The 17,715-nt window shown below is 40.2% G+C and overlaps 4 protein-coding genes across 4 annotated transcripts in view; 1 reads left to right on the top strand and 3 right to left on the bottom strand.

The window, feature by feature from the left end:
• Positions 1 to 12,418, top strand: part of LOC140953131 (intersectin-1-like) — a 57,771-nt gene extending 45,353 nt beyond the window's left edge. The window contains exons 38-40 of the mRNA XM_073402636.1: positions 8,629 to 8,723; positions 9,629 to 9,707; positions 10,580 to 12,418. Of these exons, the coding sequence (XP_073258737.1) occupies positions 8,629 to 8,723; positions 9,629 to 9,707; positions 10,580 to 10,713 (308 nt within the window). The 3' untranslated portion in view covers positions 10,714 to 12,418. The remainder of the gene's footprint in view (positions 1 to 8,628; positions 8,724 to 9,628; positions 9,708 to 10,579) is intronic.
• LOC140953150 (neuropeptide Y receptor type 2-like) lies at positions 2,117 to 4,240 on the bottom strand. The gene has a single exon (XM_073402653.1). It carries the CDS (start codon positions 3,213 to 3,215, stop codon positions 2,301 to 2,303), a length of 915 nt encoding a protein of 304 aa, XP_073258754.1. The 5' UTR covers positions 3,216 to 4,240; the 3' UTR covers positions 2,117 to 2,300.
• Positions 12,419 to 12,792: 374 nt separating the features above from the next.
• On the bottom strand, positions 12,793 to 17,155 carry LOC140953142 (uncharacterized). Its single transcript, XM_073402645.1, has 2 exons — positions 15,720 to 17,155; positions 12,793 to 14,055 (listed from the first exon to the last, which is right to left on the bottom strand). The coding sequence occupies exon 1, from the start codon at positions 16,913 to 16,915 to the stop codon at positions 15,731 to 15,733; it is 1,185 nt and encodes a 394-aa protein (XP_073258746.1). The 5' UTR covers positions 16,916 to 17,155; the 3' UTR covers positions 12,793 to 14,055; positions 15,720 to 15,730.
• On the bottom strand, positions 12,859 to 15,359 carry LOC140931213 (uncharacterized). The gene is made up of 2 exons (XM_073380979.1): positions 14,115 to 15,359; positions 12,859 to 14,055 (listed from the first exon to the last, which is right to left on the bottom strand). The coding sequence occupies exons 1-2, from the start codon at positions 15,357 to 15,359 to the stop codon at positions 12,859 to 12,861; spliced, it is 2,442 nt and encodes an 813-aa protein (XP_073237080.1).
• Positions 17,156 to 17,715: the final 560 nt, after the last annotated feature.

Here is a 17,715-nt window from a genome sequence, read left to right as displayed (position 1 = left end):
TCGACAGGCAACAACTCCCTAAGAAAAAAAAACGAGTTAAATTTTGTTTTTGGATGTCGCAAACAAGGGGCCAACATTTGACGAATTGAACGAGATGGAATAATTGCGATAAAGTCTGAAGCGGAACGAATTCACTTTTCAAGTGACGTTTTCGTAACCGTCGCCGTTGTTGTTGCTTAAGCTCCCTACTATTCGGTGTCTTAACCCTTTACATACATACATTTCCTTAAAGAATTAGTTAAGAGAATTTGATAAAAGATCAAAGTATTTTCTCTTAGGTGATCATTTTATTAATTCTCATAACCTCATCTCATGACAATGTATGGATATCGTTAGGAGAAAATTGCTGTTAGTCACTATTGGGACTTAAAGGGTTAAGCGCAATCGAAACGCTACTTTCTCTAGATCACAACATCCAACACCTCTAAAGACGTCAACGACTCCCACTCCATTCTTGAGTCGGCGCTTGCGTTTGTGTTTGCATTAACGTTGAGCCAGTTCACTCGTGTATTTCCTTGGGTTTGCATTTGTGTCTCAAGCCCGGGGGGGGGGGGGGGGGGGGGGACTCCGCATATGAAAGGGGTGGGGATGCTCGTCGTCTCTCTTAAGGGTGTAAATATCGAATTTTGGTCTCACTTAGGGTGTTCTGGGCAAAACGCCATCATATTTAGCCGTGAAGGTCTCTTTTAGGGTTGCACGCGAAAAAATATAAAAATAACATGGTCTCTTTTAGGGGTCAAAAAAGCCTCGAGCCACGCCCAGATTGGTCTCCTTTAGGGGTTTAATTCAAAATTTCCGACGAGTATCCCCACCCCTTTCATATGCAGAGCCTCCCCCGGGGTCTCAAGTTTGAACCTAGCTTTAGTTTCAACACGTTCTTCTTATTATTTCATTTGAATTGTCACACTTTAGGATTTTATTCCCAGACTCAAAAGTTAAGCACCTCAACGGACATAACGAATAGTACAAAAGAAATGTATTTTCCAAAAGTTCTCAATTGATTAGTTAGTCTAATTTCGATCAGAAGTACAAAGCCCTGCTTTTAGCTGTCATTTGAATTTTATCTCCCGACACAAGCGTTAGACAGTCTTAATACAATGCATTTTTGTTAGGATATTAAGTGTTCCATTTGAGTTAATGAGCTTTTTTTGCAACCCAAATTGTGCGAAAAATACAACTTTGAAATCCTCTTCTAATTTTATTATACCTATTATCGGAACCTTTTGTAGTTGACACGAAATGCAGTGTTGATTTAGGTTAATGAAAAAAAACAACTTTTATTTTCCAATTATCACTCGCAACACATCTTCGTTAACACCAGACACAATGGCAAGTGTTCCACAGTCGAGAATAGTTTTTAATCAAAATTCAAAATGTTTACAGTTGATAGATAATATTACCTGCGAAAAGCAATTTATCAGTCTTAGAAAAGTTAGGATATAGTTAGTATGAGTAGCCTTTACATGACCGATTGCTTCTGTGTTCTGAATGTATAGGCTTAGAATTGTTTTGCCAATCAAGCGATCTCGAGGAAAAACATACCCGAATTACATTAAAACGGAGTTACGTTTATCAAAGATAGAGACCAAAGAAACACTAGTTTTAGAACTGGCGTTTATTTGTTATGTACACATATCTGCTACGTGGAATATTTCAAAGCACTTTGGAGATAAGGGCATGAACGACAACAAGCAACGCGTCTGATATCACACTGAGCGTTGGTCAAAGTGCCGTTTATTTGTCATGTACACATATCTGCTACGTGGGATATTTCAAAGCACTTTGGAGATAAGGACATAAACGACAGCAAGCAACGCATTTAATATGACACTGAGCGTTAACTTGGTCAAAGTGCTGTTAGCATAATTTTCCTAGTATTTAGACTTGATATTTGTTTTAGTATATGCATTGGATTATATTTAAGTAGCCAGGCGAAAAAAAAAAATCTCGCTTATTTGGGAGATCGCTTCAATCAGTAGTTTCTAAATACCGGCCGTTTTTTTTCTTTCCTTTTTTTTCCTAGTTGTTGTTGTTCAATTTACGAGATGTAGGGCTTGTCATTTTCTTAATAATTAGGACTGACAAGTTAAAGGAATGGGTTTTTTTTGTTCTTGTAGCATCCTCTGCTAATAAGGCGTGTTTTTAGAATACGATTTCTAGTATGATTATGTCTTACAAGATTTTCGACGGCCTCAAATTTGGATTTAAATAAATCAAAACCCCCACATGCATTGTTAATTAGTGATTTCGTCTATGTAGTTCTTTAGTCCTGGTAAATTATATTCAGACTCAACGTAAGGTCAGGTGCATAACAAACGGAGTTTTATCTCTTGTAAAACCTCTTTAAATGCTTGTCTGTAATTTGAGCTACCGACAGCGTAGGTAATCGGATTAATACTCGAACTACAGTAGACTAAAAAATAGGAGATCTTAAAGAACGTGTTTTCCTGGGGAATGTCAGTAGCCGTGGCTATCGCATATGGGAAAAAGCAAAGCACAAATACGACTGTTACTATCAACAACATTGTGACGATCCTTCGTTTAATCATTGCGTCAGTTTCATCCCCTGTATTCGCGTTCGATGAGCATATAGTGTTGGTAAAGTACATCCCCCTGATGATACTAAAATAGCACACGGTCATGGTTATAAAAGCGGTTGTTACTATAACAGCGAGCACAATCCAGTAAGCGTTTGCATTTGTCGATGAGGTAGGCCACAGTGTCGCGCAACGCTTTCTTTTCTCGTCGAATGTCATAAATACGAAGAGCGGGGTGACGTAAGCGATGGCGAAAACCCAGATTACCGCAATAACGTAGACGACATTGTCTTTGTTTAAGCGAGAAGGCGTCTGTAACGCGCGCACCAGCGCTTTGTAGCGTTCTACGGAGATTAAAGTGAGCGTTAGTCCAGACACAATCATGCCTACACCTCCAATGCTGTGTGTAGTGATGAATTTACACAGGAAGCTACCTGTTTGTCCACTGGGATGTGTAGTGTAGGCGAGAAACGTCCCTGGCATACACCACACAAGGGTAAGAAGGTCAGCTATGGCCAGATTAACAAGAAGGAAGTTCATTGTGGAATGCATGGATCTCTTTTTCCGAACCACGTGTATAACTAGCGAGTTACCGCAGATACCAACCAGTACTATAATGCTATATGCTGTGATAAGTAGTGCGTTAGCGCTGTCAATCCGCATTTTAAGATACTCCATCACCTCCAGCGTTCGCTAGGTTTAATACGTTTCGCAACTGCGTTGAAGCAATTTTGATAGTGTGTTATACTTCACTATTGATTTTCCAGTCGATCCTGTCTCTACTACCTCCGTTTAATTCCGAGGTTTGCATTCAGCTTTAACAAAGATTAATTTCCGGTCTTGCTTACTTTGTCGAAAGTATCAGAGCGTAGTTTCGATATCAGTTTTTGCGCAACTCGTGTTAGTTCTCAGTGTTCTGTTCTTGGTATACAACTGTATTTGCCAATTTTAGTCAGCTCTTGATTTTAGACCTGAGCGGAATTCTTCGGAGCCCCTTCTTCTACTCGCCTTGGATAAAGTTGTTTTCCAGTGTCATTCAGCGTTTTATTCGTTTAACGACTGGAGTCAATTGCTGAAAATTTTTATCCCGTCACACTCAGCATCTGGCAGCTGTTATTGACCATTCAGGATCTTAATTCGTTTCCCAGTTGAATAAAAGTCTTGATCTTTTTCGTAGTATTTACCTTTGTGTACTTTTCTAAAATTAATTAGAAAGGTTGACAGCAGTTGAATTATGAGCTACACTGAGAGGCGTTCGTCAAAGATTTCTTTGGAGTTTAATCTTGAAATCCCGCGATCTTTAGCCGAGATCCTTTTAGTTTTGAGCACTACGTTGAATAAGTATCAGTTTTGACCTAGAAAAACAGCCGAATGAAAAAGCATACAGTTAAAATAGTTGGAAGTGAATTAAAATATTTAAGTACCTTTAGTCATTAGAGAGGCGGATATTTTGGTCATCAACCTTTTTAAAATTGTGCTTTGCTGACGGAGACCGCCATTGTCTTTCACCCAAAACCATTAAGTTAAAGTTTCGGGTTTATATTTTTCACCAACTGTTTATACTCACTGTTGTCATTATGTTTGCCCAGCTTCCTACACCTTTCAAAATAAGAACCATGTGAATATAAGATGTCTTTTAAGTTGTTGTTGCCTCAGGCGCGTCATTATTTTACTAAGATTGACTTCCGAATGTAGTGACATATATGAGGGACACAATACTCCTTGATTTAAAATTTTAAAATGACCAAAAAGACTGAAAAAAAGTGCACAAAAACACCGCTTTGCCAAGGTCAAGTACAGCAGAAACAACCGCAAACTTGTTGAACCTTTGCAGACCTAGACATGTCCAGAATCAGTCAAGACTTAAATTCATGTATTTGCTTTTGAATACTAAAGACTCTCGAACTGTGCAATTGTTTAATGGAACATCTCTCTGTTTCAAATACTGTGCTTGTTTAATTGCCATGGTTATTAATGCTGTTATTGCTCTTAGCTAACCCAAGTCATAAATGTAAAACTAAATGCATTCGGTCTGGGTTTAGTTGTTTACAGACGGCTCTTAACCTTCTTGCTCGAAAGTTTTTTTACACGTTTTTTTCTTGACACACTCCTACTCTGCCAGACGACTGAAGTGTCGCGAAATAATCACGTTCAATGCCACAACGAGATTGAACCTGATTGCAGCAAAATACGTGTCAGAATTTGATATGGTTTTATCTCATTGTAATTAGAGGATTACATGCTTGTCGTATTTCCCTTTCTTTAAAAAAAATATGTTTTTTTGAAGACGGAGAGCAAGCTGCCCAATATGTTACTATTAGCATTCCCTTTGTATTAAATATACAACAGATTTAGAATGCCGTTTAAAGAAAACGGTAAGTATCAGGTTGAAGTTGACAATTCTTTCAGATCATATGAATGAGCAGACTGTGTACCGTTGACTGTATACTCTTCAATATAATCCTTATGGATGAACCTGATATGAAGCTACTTATTTTTGTGACGACAAGCACTTTCTCAGATTTGTAAGCATTATTTTTGAACAAGTGATATACACTTCGGACACTGAGAATTGCGCCTGAAACCTTATCATTAAAAGTACATCAACGCTGAAGGCACAGACACATGCTTTATACCATTGCAAATCCACCTTCGCATTTGTATTAAAAGAGAACGGTGGGGCGAAAAAAAGTCGTTTTATAGTGAGTAATCGACATTACCAACTCAATTGATAATACTTGTACGACAATCTTGTGCGTCATCAAGCTCTAGTTCAAGGTTACTGATGTCCCAGATCAGATCAGATCAAATTCTTGATATATACTGGCTTGAGTTTCGAACACTTATATCGTAGTGATGTGCCTACGTACTTTCACTGTTCACTTATCTTCAGTTGCATCCGCAAGGAAAAGTCTGAAGGAAGGAATGTTAGGAATATAGAAAATGTTTCTTTCCTCTTTTATTATTAATAATATAACCAATATAACTTGGCTTCACACTAGAGCTCTCAAGTATAATCTAAGTGTACTTGGAACCTAATTTGAGTGTGAAGGGGTGAAATGTACCTACGTTCGTAGCTCAAAGATGCCGAAGTTCGCCGCCAAGTATGCTCTCAAGTATAATCTAAGTGTACTTGGAACCTAATTTGAGTGTGAAGGGGTGAAATGTACTTGCTTAAACTTTACTTTGACCATGGAGGCGTTCGTAGCTCAAAGATACCGAAGTTCGCCGCCAAGTATGGGTTACACCACACTTGAGAACGCACTTTACCAATAAGAAATGGAAGCCATGCATGTGTACGATGTGCACGTGCAGCGGTTTCAAGATTCTAATGAACGGAGAGTTGACCGCTTTTCCTTTGTGTAATATACTTTGTCAACAAGTGTGAAGCCAGCCTCTTCCTCAGGCGCTTCGTTTTTCGCAAGGTAGAGGCGAGCGACTGGTGATGAGCCGCAAGGGACCATGGGAAGGGTACAAACGCGCGCGAGAGAGAGAGACGTCTGGGTACGAGGCAGGTGTGAAGCCATGTTCTCTACAGAGCAACTTAGGACTTTCAAGTGCACTTGAATCAAGTGCTTACTTGAAACAAACTTAGCTTCTAGTGTGAAGCCAAGTATTGTAACCGGCTATATCATTAAGTGTGACCAAACAACTAAAACTGAACTGAAACTAAACCTATGATCCACTCATTTTGTAGTCTTGCATTTCTTTTTCACTTCAGAGCTCATTAGGATTATGAAATGTAAACAGAGGTTACGTTTTACTCAGCCCGACGAAAGCAACAGCTTGTAAAATATTCAAACAACGTTCCTTAAATGAATACAAGTGATCAAACTTTAACCGCAGGTCAGTGGTATATCCACTGCGATGTCAGGAAGTTGTAAAACTTTTGAAATTAGGCAACCATGTTAATTCCTAGGTGAATAAAATATAAAGAACATTTTGCAGCTTGGGGAAAAGCGTCTCAAAGGAGAGATGACAGATGACGAGTCGGGTAAGCGATGTTGATAAGCTACAGCCGCGTGAAAAGAACGCGTTTGCGATACTTGCCTTAGTATAAAATATGTATAGCTAAAGTTTCTCGCGCTTTCAAGCTTGCTCTTCATCATATGCCCCACGAAAGAAACAGTTCACAAGCTAGCAAAAGTTGCTTGAAAAATACTGATTGAAAGGGGTCTCAACCGAATTGAAGCAATGGAGGGTCGCAAAAGCAAACATTTCAATGTAAATTAAAACCGTGATAAAATGCAATAATATTAAAATTACTTTCGGACTATAAATTTGCTTGGAGACAGGTTGCTTCCAAAATCAATGTTTAAATTGCTGGGTTTGTACTAAATTTGATTTTCACGCCTTAAGAAGACTATATGGAATTAGAATAACATAGAGGTTTGTAAAATATGATTGTAAGGAGAGACTTAGAAAAGAAACGTTCACTAACTTTCGACTGATATAATATCCACTAATGTTTCAGTCATCAACAAACTCAAACGATTAAACCATACTCAAGCAATATGTTAAAAGTGGCACAAGAACTACAATAAAAATAGCTTTACCTGAGTGAAATGCTTCTTGGTTGTACATAGAGCCGCCTTCGACAACCACAAACGTGAGAATTTAACCTGTGCACAGACTCGAAAGTTCCATGTCCAAGCGCTGCTATTATACCGAACAATAATGCGCCACCCGTAATATTAGACTACCAGTCTACTTAGTTCGACTTGTCGGCCCCTAATAGGTTCAATTTTCAGTTTTCACTCACGTGAGAAAGCAGAAATAAAAATGGAAACCTTTTAATATAGAAAGTCTAGAATCTGGGAAATGAAAGAAGATAAATATACGAAAAGCCTTGCCAAGAATCAGGTCTATGCAATAGTCCATATGCGAGATATTCGAAAAACGTTTTACCCAAATTTATAAAGCTTTGTATGGAGACGCCATGTTTGTGTCCCTTTCCGGGGCACAAATATAGCCGCCGGAAACCAACAGAAACATTTTGAGTTTTCCTACTTATGCATGAATTCTTCGCTTGAGGAACTGATAAAGATTAAAGCAATATTTGATTCTAAGACAAGGAATGTTTAGATAGCAAAATCTCCAAAAATCCGTAATGTTTTTAACCCACATAAGAGCTTTTCCGGCCGCCAGTTAAATGCCGCGTCACGCAAAAGCCTGGAAATTCAAGCGTCCTGTATGTCAAAACAAAGAACCCTTTTGAACCGAAAATTTGTTGTATAAAGGTTTTAAGGTGCTCTAATATCATGTGAAAGTAGAAACTCAGAGGAAGCGATAGTTTCTTAGTTTGAATTTTGGTGACGTCATGTGAAAACCAAGAATAAGAATCTGATGAATTCATACTGGCTATCGATTAAGACTTTCTTCTCAGTTCGACTGTTATCTTAGGCATAACTGTGTCATTGGCGGCCACGTTGAACCGTTGGCCTGGCCACTCTCATCATTCTACGCCATCAATAGGCCGTATTTTTGAAGACGCCTTTTCACAAGAGCAGACAAGACTAGAATGTTTTCACCTTTTCTTGTGCAAATAAGGACTTTTGTTATTGAAGTCTCTCCGGGATTAGTGTATTTGAAAGAAAAACGAATTGAATTCTGATAGCTAAAGAAAAGTAATGTAATGGTGAAAATGGCATATAGAACCCAGCCGCGGCATTCAAACAAGAGTGGGCGGCATACTCCCCGGTAGATTCGAGGTTGGTTTCTGGTGTATAACCCTGTAGAAGGCCTCGTGTTCTATTGTTATGACACCTGCCTTTCAGAAAAAGCTTATGATTATCACCAGAGTCAAGGGATTGTTAAGATCCCGTAATGTCGTGCTTCAGGATTTTCGTCTACCAGGTTAATGAAAATTGGAGCACCTCAGGAAATTTTCTTAGTGAGTTGTAAACAGTTTACACCACCAAACCAATTTTGGAACCCGCGGATATACCTAGTTAATCACGTAGTTTAAAATTTGTTGTTTCACTAAAAAATATTTCAGTTATTTTTTTTTTCTCCTCGCGATTTATGTAACGTTTTGCACGGTTGCCTCTAACCCTTGTTGTTATTCTGTTTTGTCTGTGTTTAAAAACAGGTTTGAGTGATCCGTACTGCGAAGTGAGCATGGGTAGTCAGGAACAGCGCACTAAAGTGGTCCCACAGACGCTAAATCCAAAGTGGAATTCTACGGTAGGAACCACGTAAAATAGTTTGATCTTAAATACTAAATGGGAAGGGTGTAAATCGAGATCGACCGATGCCATGAAATATCAAAAAGCGATACTTCAACGGACGTGTCCATTTAGAGAGATTCTGCGGTCCTGGATGATTCAGGCTCAAGGTGGATTTCCATTGTCGCGTAATTTTTACGTGTCTACGAGCGTAAAATTTGGGTTTGCAAATAAAATAGAGGCAATGTATGAAAGGTTGCACGTAAACGTGAAAGTTGAACCTTGCTCAACTGCACGTTTAAGCTCAAAACCCTATAAAGAGATTAAGCATCGCGTTTACGACAAAAGGCAAACGCAAATTTGTACCACGTGACCAAGTTTTCCATTTACGTATTGTTTACTGTGGGGTACTATACTTTATTTTCATACACCTCAAGTCGCCATAAATCTCCGCTCGCAAATAGCAAAAGCTAGACGAGGCGGGTGGAGAGGAAAGGTTACAGCAGTCATAACTGTTATTCTAACTACACGAAAATCGATAGATTCACGCCAATTCTATCCATAACAATTGTTTTAAGCTGTTTTTATCAACTCATTTCTCATTTTGAAAATTTCTCAACATGAATCTCACGTTTGCCGTTTGCCGCAAACGCGATGCTTAATCTCTCTAAAACTAATGCAAATGACAGTGTCTTTACCGGCGAAACCGTGTCGGTTGAATCAAACGTAACAATCAGTCAAGTGTTTTAAAAGGTGAACAAAAGCGAATCAAAGTCTTGCCTTGTTTCTTTCCTGTTTTGCATTAAAGCGTTCGCTGTTTTTTTCAAAGAAGTCGATGTTTTAAGATCACTTGTCATTTACTTGTTAACGAAGAATAATCATTATATGTTTTTTATGGCATTTTATTTTGGTTTTCTTTCCCAGTTGATTTTCACCGTCAAAAGTGTTGAGCAAGATGTTCTTTGTATTACCGTGTTTGATCGAGATCTGTTTTCTCCAAATGGTAAGTGTTAATCCCCATATCCAAACTTACTTGCTGCGCTTTTACCAGACACAGTCTGTGATTCACCCAGCCAAGTGGCAACCAAATATTTGGAGTGTTTGCTTTGATATCTGTGCGAGCGCGAGAAAGCTCAGACACAAGGAAAGCTCGTGACAGGCTGTGAGAAAATATAGGGTGCCTTAAAACAGACGCCGCTCCACTCATGTGCCGAACCTAACTGATGAATTAAGAACGGCAAAAGAGCAGCGTCTGAATCACTTTGGTACGGCAGTTTTAGTTAGGTGCAGCAAAAGCGTTTGGTGCGGCAAAAGTTCGACGGAGTCTATTGAACTTCACTTAGGCTAGACATACGGTGCGCAGTCTGAATCAGATGGCGCAATTGACGCTCCAAAGTCGAACTTATCCAGTTAGGTTCGGCACCTGAAAAGTACGGCGTCTGAACTAGCCCTTAGAGTTTCAAAGCTTGTCCAACACAAGGCAAGGATAGCGTGCATCGCAGACACTGAGTGGACTATACCAATTGTGTAGATGATGCGTGGGTCAGCTGCAAAACAGGCTAGGCAAAGAGAGTTCTCAAAGATACATCGTTAAACCCTCATTCAACCTTCCTTATAACGGCTTGCTATTAAAGTATACTTTCCTCAATTCTGAATATAACTTCTTTGACCCCCGGTGAAAGCAAAATCCTTCATTGTGACTGATTTACTTTAGGTCTTAAGGGAAACCTTATGAGAACAAAGCGATTTGTGACTTTTTTTCCGTTTTATTTAGGCTTTAAATGTCTACGCAGGTAGACGAGCTTAGCATAGTATTCATTCAAAAAAAATTCAAAATCGTTTATCGCGAGTGTTTTCATTTTGTTTTCTCTGCAGACTTCTTGGGCCGCACAGAAGTCAGCTTGGCAAAACTAGTGGCGAGAGGAAAAGGGCCCTGGCATGAAAGACTGTTATTACACGAAGTAGAAACAGGAGAAGTTGTAGTTAAAATAGAATTGCAATTAACTTGATAATGACTGCAGGCAATCTCAAGCTGCAGCTTACGTAAGCGCGTCTGAAGCCAGTCATGATTATGATCTGGTCACCAGTGTAAACACGACGTGACACGTGGGGCCACGCCCTATGGTAATAGTCCTCTGTTGACTGTTTGTATCCTGCTGTATTATGACTAATAATAGCGGAGGAAAGACAGCAAGGTGAGGCTAGAAAATGAAGTTGACCTCGTGCTAAGAAGAGAGAGATAATTTCCTTCTCTGTATTATGTTTGCGTTTTTCTTGTCGACAGAGAATGGTTGGTTTATTTATCAGCTGAAACGTGTGTTAGGTAACAAGTTACACATCACAACAGATGTACAGTCGACTCTCTCTTAATGGACACCTCCGTAAAACGGACACTAGGAGTTGGTCCCCGCCTTTCTTTACTCTCTTTATTTGACTCTCTATAATGTGGACACTTAATGCCAGTCCCAAAGGTGTCCCCCGTCACCTTAGAGAAAGTTGACTGTAATCAACGGCTGTTTGCACGGAAGACCTTAGATAACACTGACCTCAACCAGGTTGTGGCGTCCAGCGGTTTTAGTGAAAACAAGGGTTCAGGTGGGGTGCTCAGTCTCGCAGGCTTATCAAACCCGGTCTCGGTCATTCTTATTTAAAGATTTTCCTTCCTGTTTGCAACTTGTCAGTATTATCACTCAGCGCGTGGTCGATGAATGTAACTGTTCAGCATTCTACCTGCTGATCTTCCATGGTCATTTCAATGTTTGCCACGAAAGATGACCATTTTGAGAGGATAAATTGTTACGAAAATTAAGTGCAGTGAATATCTTGTAACACGAAATTCCCAGCTACCGAAAGAGTGAGTTCGTTAACGGATATTGGGCTGACTCATATTTCTTTCTTTTTGTAAAAATTCGAAACCGTATAAAGTCTCGATACAATCGAACAAAACGAGTTCTTGTGCGTCAGCATTCGAAAAATTTCTAAAGGGCCCTCGGTCTGTTTTTATTACTCATTGCACAATAACCATTGCTCACATGTACTTTATTTAAGTTGGGAGGTGAAACTTTAAGAAAAGCTTTCATTGAGACAATAATGCTTTAAACAAGAGATCTCTTGCTATAAATTAGTCTTTAACCAGCAAATTCGTCTCTCGTTGGCACATTTTTTAGCATTTTTTTGTTACTTTTGATGTTACTGCTATTGTTTTGTTTCATTTATTTATTTATTTTGTAATTTTGTTTGATTGTTTGTTTGTTTTTCAAACGAGTACGAAAGCTGCGAATAAAATGACCCAGAAATCATTCGTCGCGTAAGAAACGAGAAAAGGGAACTGGAGCCGAAATTATGGAGCGCAATTATTTGGGATTGTTTTGGAGGATGCGCTGGTCAGCTATTGGCCAGTTTTTTCCCTGTCCTTAGTAAAAATCCCAGAAGTCTTTGCAAAAGTGAATTCGGCCCAGTTTCCTTCTCGTTTTGAAAGTAGCGAATTTTTGTAGCGAGGTTTCCATAACTACCGTCAGTCCAATCAAATGAGGACGCGTAGTTCGGACGTGGCTTATCAAACCGGAGTACATGATAACCCTGACCAGAGGAAGTGTTTAAAGGAGCTGTGTCACGATATTTATCTGAACTAAAACAGTAACTGCCACTAAATACAGCAAAACATTAAAATAATCGTTCAAAACGTTGAAAGAAGGTATAAATAACAAGGAAAATTGTAAATTAAACGAGACTTACCTGTAAGGTGAAGTTTGATTGAGGTTCTACCAGGTCATCACAGCAGCAGAGATTACATGAGATAGCGCATGCGCATAGCTGGTCAATATTAAAAGCACTGAGTGTCCGTATGTAATAAAAAGAAGACCCAGTAGGCCCATAACAGGATATGGGCTGAGTATGAAACCAGGGAGGGTAACAACTGGGAGGGCATGTAATCTCTGCTGCTGTGATGACCTGGTAGAACCTCAATCAAACTTCACCTTACAGGTAAGTCTCGTTTAATTTACAATTCTACCAGGTCATCGCAGCAGAGATTCCATGAGATTTCAAAGCCATATGGACACGAAGACAAAATAAACAAGGAACACCTATAAAACACAACTGGTGTCCTAGTTTATTAACTGTAGTAGAAAAAACCAAGACCTAGAAAGCTAGGCTTATACATTAATGCTGGTACCAAGAACAGCTTGGCCAAAACGAGAAACATTATCTTCAATAGGTTTGTTGTAAAACTTACGGAAAGTGCAATCTCCTTTCCAAGACGCTGCCTTAAGAATCACATCTATAGGCACCTGGCATGCATTTGCTTTGCTGGTAGAAGCAGCTCTGGTACTATGGGGCTTGAACACTTCCACATCAATACCAGCCTTGATCATAACATTCTTAATCCAACGTGAAATAGTGTCCCTAGACACGGCCTGGTAGGGTTTAACAAAACTAATAAAGAGTCTGGTTTCTCCACCTCTAAGGGGTGCAGTACACTTAATGTATTCTGAGAGAACTGAGTAAACGCAAACCCTGCCATCTGCTGGGAAGGCAGGAAGGATAAGCTCTGGTAGATTCCTGCCTGGAGCTGACTGCTTAACAATATCCTTAATAAGAAATTTATAGTGGTCAGTATTTTTCTGCATACTAGTAATATCCATAAGATGGAAAGACTGACATCGCTGGCCTGTAACCAGTGCTATTAACATAACTAGCTTATGGGTAAGCTCTTTAAGGCTTATGCTTTCCAGCGGTGGAAATGTTTGAAGGTATGTCAAAACGCTTGTGGGATCCCAGACCGACTGGTATCTAGGTATACTAGGCCTATTGTTAAATACAGCCTTCAAAAAACGGTTAACTAATGGGTGAGAACCCACAGTTTTGTTATCATCTAGGTGGATAACAGATGATAGAGCACAACGAGCTGTATTCAGGCTACTGTAGCCGAGTCCACTATCAAACAGTTCAGTTAAGAAATCTATGACTTCTGATATAGCTGGTTGAATGGGATCAGTATTCCGTCCACTGCTGAATGTGGTCCACCGCTGTAAGTATGTTCGGTACTGTTTCTGGGTTCCTTCCCTCCAGGACTGCAGAATGAGCTCTTGAGCCCTCGCTGAAATGCCTTTATTTTGGAGACTTTCCCTGATAAGTGACATGCCATCAGCAGCAGTTTTGCCCCCAATGGGTGTTCTTTCCCTGGGTTGAAGGGGAGGTGTACGATGTTGGGACGATTGGGGAGTAGCACTGGGGTCTGCACCAGAAGTCTTGTTAATTTGGGAAACCAGGACTGTGTTGGCCAATGAGGGGCTATCATGATTGCTTCTGCTTGATCCTCCTCCACCTTTTGTAGAACTTGTGAAATTAAACTGAAGGGAGGAAAAACATAGTTATATTGTGTTCCCCAGTCTAATGTAAAAGCATCTACTCCAACAGCATTAGGATCAGGGATCCATGAAACATAACGAGACAGTTGATGGTTAAGTCTGGATGCGAATAAATCAAGGTCAGGTTTGCCAAATAAGGAAAAAATTTCTGACACCACTGGTTGGTCTAGTTTCCATTCTGTTTTGTCATTAAAAACCCGGGAAGCAGAGTCTGCTTCGATATTCTCGACCCCAGGGATATGTGCAGGTGTGATCCAGATATCTCTGTCCTTGCACCAAAGCCATATGTCTCTGGAGATATCATTACAGGGGGTAGAATGGGATCCCCCCATGTTCCTCAGATATGATACAGTGGTGGTATTATCAGACAGAACTTTAATGTGGCAGTGATGTTCTGAAGGGCATAAAGCCTTGAGGCCCCAAAAAACAGCGAGGAGCTCTAGGGCATTAATATGCAGTTGAGCTTCTTCCGGGGACCACCTGCCACCTGTGGAAATCCCATCTGAAAAGGCTCCCCACCCTTGGGTAGAGGCATCTGTTTTGAGTTCTCTTGTGATTTTCCCATGACTAATCTTCCTTTTGCATGTTTTGGCATGGTTCATCCACCAGACTATGTCATTTTTTGCTGTTTCAGACAACATCATAGGACTTTCAAAATTCCAGTTGGAATTTTTTAGAGCAGTTGATTTTTCAATCTCAAGTTGTCTGTAAAAAAGTCTAGCATACTCTACACCAGGGAAAAAAGATACCATAATGCCCACTAAACGAGCAACCAGTCTAACAGGAACAGATGTAGATTGCAATACCTGATGTGCTGAGGCAAGTAGCTTGCCAAAATTGTGATCTGTTATGCTAACAGACATGTCTAAGGAATTTAAAATAAAACCCAGATGTTCAAGGATCTGTGTAGGTTGGACAACTGATTTAGCCAAATTAGGGCAGAAACCCAAGTCCCCTAAAAGGGTTAAGGTATCCTGGACATTGGATGAGCAGGCCACACTAGTGTCTCCTTCTAAAAAGGAGTCGTCTAAATACCCACTAGAAACATGTCCTTTGAGTCGGAGGTATGCATACACAGGTTTGAGTAATTTGGTGAACACTCTGGGAGCACAGGCAAGGCCCTGCGCAAGGCAAGTAAACTGATAAAGCTTTCCTTTCCATAAAAACTTAAGATATTTTTGATGTGACCGGTCAACAGGTACAGAAAAATAAGCATCTGAAAGATCAATAGATGCCATAAAACACCCAGGTTTCATCAAGTGAACACAGGTTTCAATATTATCCATCTTAAAATGATGATAAGCAATAAAGCGATTGAATTCTTTCAAATTCAGAATCATTCTGAAACTCCCATTTTTCTTAGCTCGGAGAAAAACGGGGGATATGAATTCGGTGGATTCATGTTGGGACTCAACAATGATACCCCTAGACAAAAAATTTTGAATCTGCTGATCTAAGGCCACTGCTGCCTCAGTATACAGAATGGTAGGTCTAACTCTACCTAGTTGAACAGGCTGTATGTCATAAAACTCAAGTTTGTAGCCCTGTACGATAGACAGAATAGTTCTGTCAGAGGTAATTTCTTGCCACTTGGCCAGAAAATTCTTAATTCTTCCACCAGTAATAAGGGTGGGTACAGAGCTTACCTTAGGTTGAGTCATGACTGTTTCACAGTCTGTTTCATTGTTTTCGTCTCGGTTTTGCGAGGTTCCTTCCTGTATGAGGGGTGATTGCTCCTCTGATAGCCTCTGCCATGGTTGCTGTACTGGTTGAAGGGGCGCTGGTTGCGCCCCCCTTGGCCCAAAAAAGACCGTGATGGCCCTTTATACTTCTGAGAACTTGGCTTGTTGGATCTTGTAAGCTGTTTGGCTGCTTTGTTACTCTCGGTAACTGTTTTCAGCCGTTCGGCTAGGTCGTCACCAAACAGTTCACTTCCAATTGGGTGCTTGTTATTACACAAGGCCTTGTAGCTGTCATCTAAATCTGTTTTGAACAAGTCACGGCGGCAAATATTCAAGCTGTGGTTAGCCGCCGCTACAAGAAGAAGGGAATTCGATAGAGCTTCCCATAGGGTCTCTTTGGTTGGCATTGCAGCGCCTGAATCCAAAGATTCACCCACTTTTCCTGTCATATCTGCAAGAGGAATAAGCCCTTTAATCAGGGTGTCTTGCAAAGCTTGAAGTCTAGCATCCATGCTTCGTGTTGGCTTTTTAGCGATGTCCCAAATCTCGGAATTGACACGAGTTTGGGCAAGTAATGTGCTGTTTGTGGGCCTATGAATGTTCTCTTTTCGCCGCTTAGTGGCTTGATCATTAAGACCACTGGCGAGGATGTTGTTAAGAACGTTTGCGATTTTTTCCGAAATCGCTGGCCCCGTGACTTCGTCCTTGGTCACTTCGGTGACAAGTGAATCCACTTTGCCAGTAGTATCTGTCGTTTTGGAACGGGGTTGTTCGTCCGGTTGTGGCGTGATTCTGGGTCGTTTTGGCGGAGGCCCTTCCTCATTCTCGCTTTCAGCCAACGAAGGAGCGTCGACATCATCCACATCTTGCAATAGCCAGGCATCGTGAGACTCTTGTAAAGTTTTGACAACGGGCACCATGTCTTGCACGAGGCTTGTCAATAGGTCGAGTTTGTGGAGAAGCCTAGCTTCTCCCTCGCCTTCAGCAGAGTCAGCAGCCTGACTCGTGTTTGCGGCAGATGTGGATTGTTGTTTTGGAGATCGAGACGATCCTGTAAGCGTAGTTCCTTTGCTTGTCAAATTCGGCGAATTTGACTCGGTCAGTGACTCCTTGGTCACATCAAGGATTTCATCAAGTACGCCGGAACCCGGCGTAGGCATTTTTAGTGAATGAAAAAACACGGCAGTTATAAACTTTGCTTCGCAAAGATTGCCGATGTATGATAAAGAAGAAATATAACTTTACGATGGTGAAGATAGACACCGGATTGTGATGGGCTAACAGACCAGCCTTGCCAAAATGGCGACGCAAGCACAAAATTGACCAGCTATGCGCATGCGCTATCTCATGGAATCTCTGCTGCGATGACCTGGTAGAATACAAAAGAAGGTACGGATGGACAAAGTTGAAGAACATAAATCGAATTGCAATCGTGTGTTTAAAAACTTGTTTGCCTAACAGTTTTTCAACGTTCATTTTCTTTCTTTACAAACAACGAAAATATAACGCTTAGAAGGCATATTGTCATTTTCTTTGCTATCGTGAGTTAAGGACACCTATTGGCAATATTGACAAAATGAACTAGACAGACGTGACAAAGTTCCTTTAATTCATAATTTTAGTTACAGAAAACTTTGCTCCTAGGGTTCGAGAAACCGAGCATCGCGAAAATTTTTGATGTGTTAATCTTTTGTTACCCGCATTTATTAAGAAAATGGAGGAAAAATATCAGATCCATTAAATAACTGATAATTGTATTATAATCTTGGAGTCATGATGTAAAAAATAAATAAAATTCTCATTAACATGTCCATACGCCTATTTTTCGTGTTTTCCGTAATTATAGCGATATTTTCTGTTTGCAAACAGTGTTTTTGTTGTTCAAAGGTGCAGCAAATGAAACCGGTAAGCCCAAAAAGGTATGCCCTTTATGGAAACGCTTTCTTTCTTGGAAAGAAAT

This window comes from Porites lutea, chromosome 1 (assembly GCF_958299795.1).
Source record: "Porites lutea chromosome 1, jaPorLute2.1, whole genome shotgun sequence".
Lineage (NCBI taxonomy): Eukaryota > Metazoa > Cnidaria > Anthozoa > Scleractinia > Poritidae > Porites > Porites lutea.
Note: the sequence above shows the minus strand (reverse complement) of the source record. Positions and strands in the feature narration are given on the sequence as shown.

Coding starts and splice junctions, on each gene's coding strand:
- LOC140953150 (XM_073402653.1), bottom strand. CDS start 3,215: ATGGAGTATCTTAAAATGCGGATTGACAGCGCTAACGCACTACTTATC.
- LOC140931213 (XM_073380979.1), bottom strand. CDS start 15,359: ATGGATAATATTGAAACCTGTGTTCACTTGATGAAACCTGGGTGTTTT. Junction 14,056..14,114: donor CTGATCCTAATGCTGTTGGA/GTAGATGCTTTT, acceptor TCCTCCCTTCAG/TTTAATTTCACAAGTTCTAC.
- LOC140953142 (XM_073402645.1), bottom strand. CDS start 16,915: ATGCCTACGCCGGGTTCCGGCGTACTTGATGAAATCCTTGATGTGACC.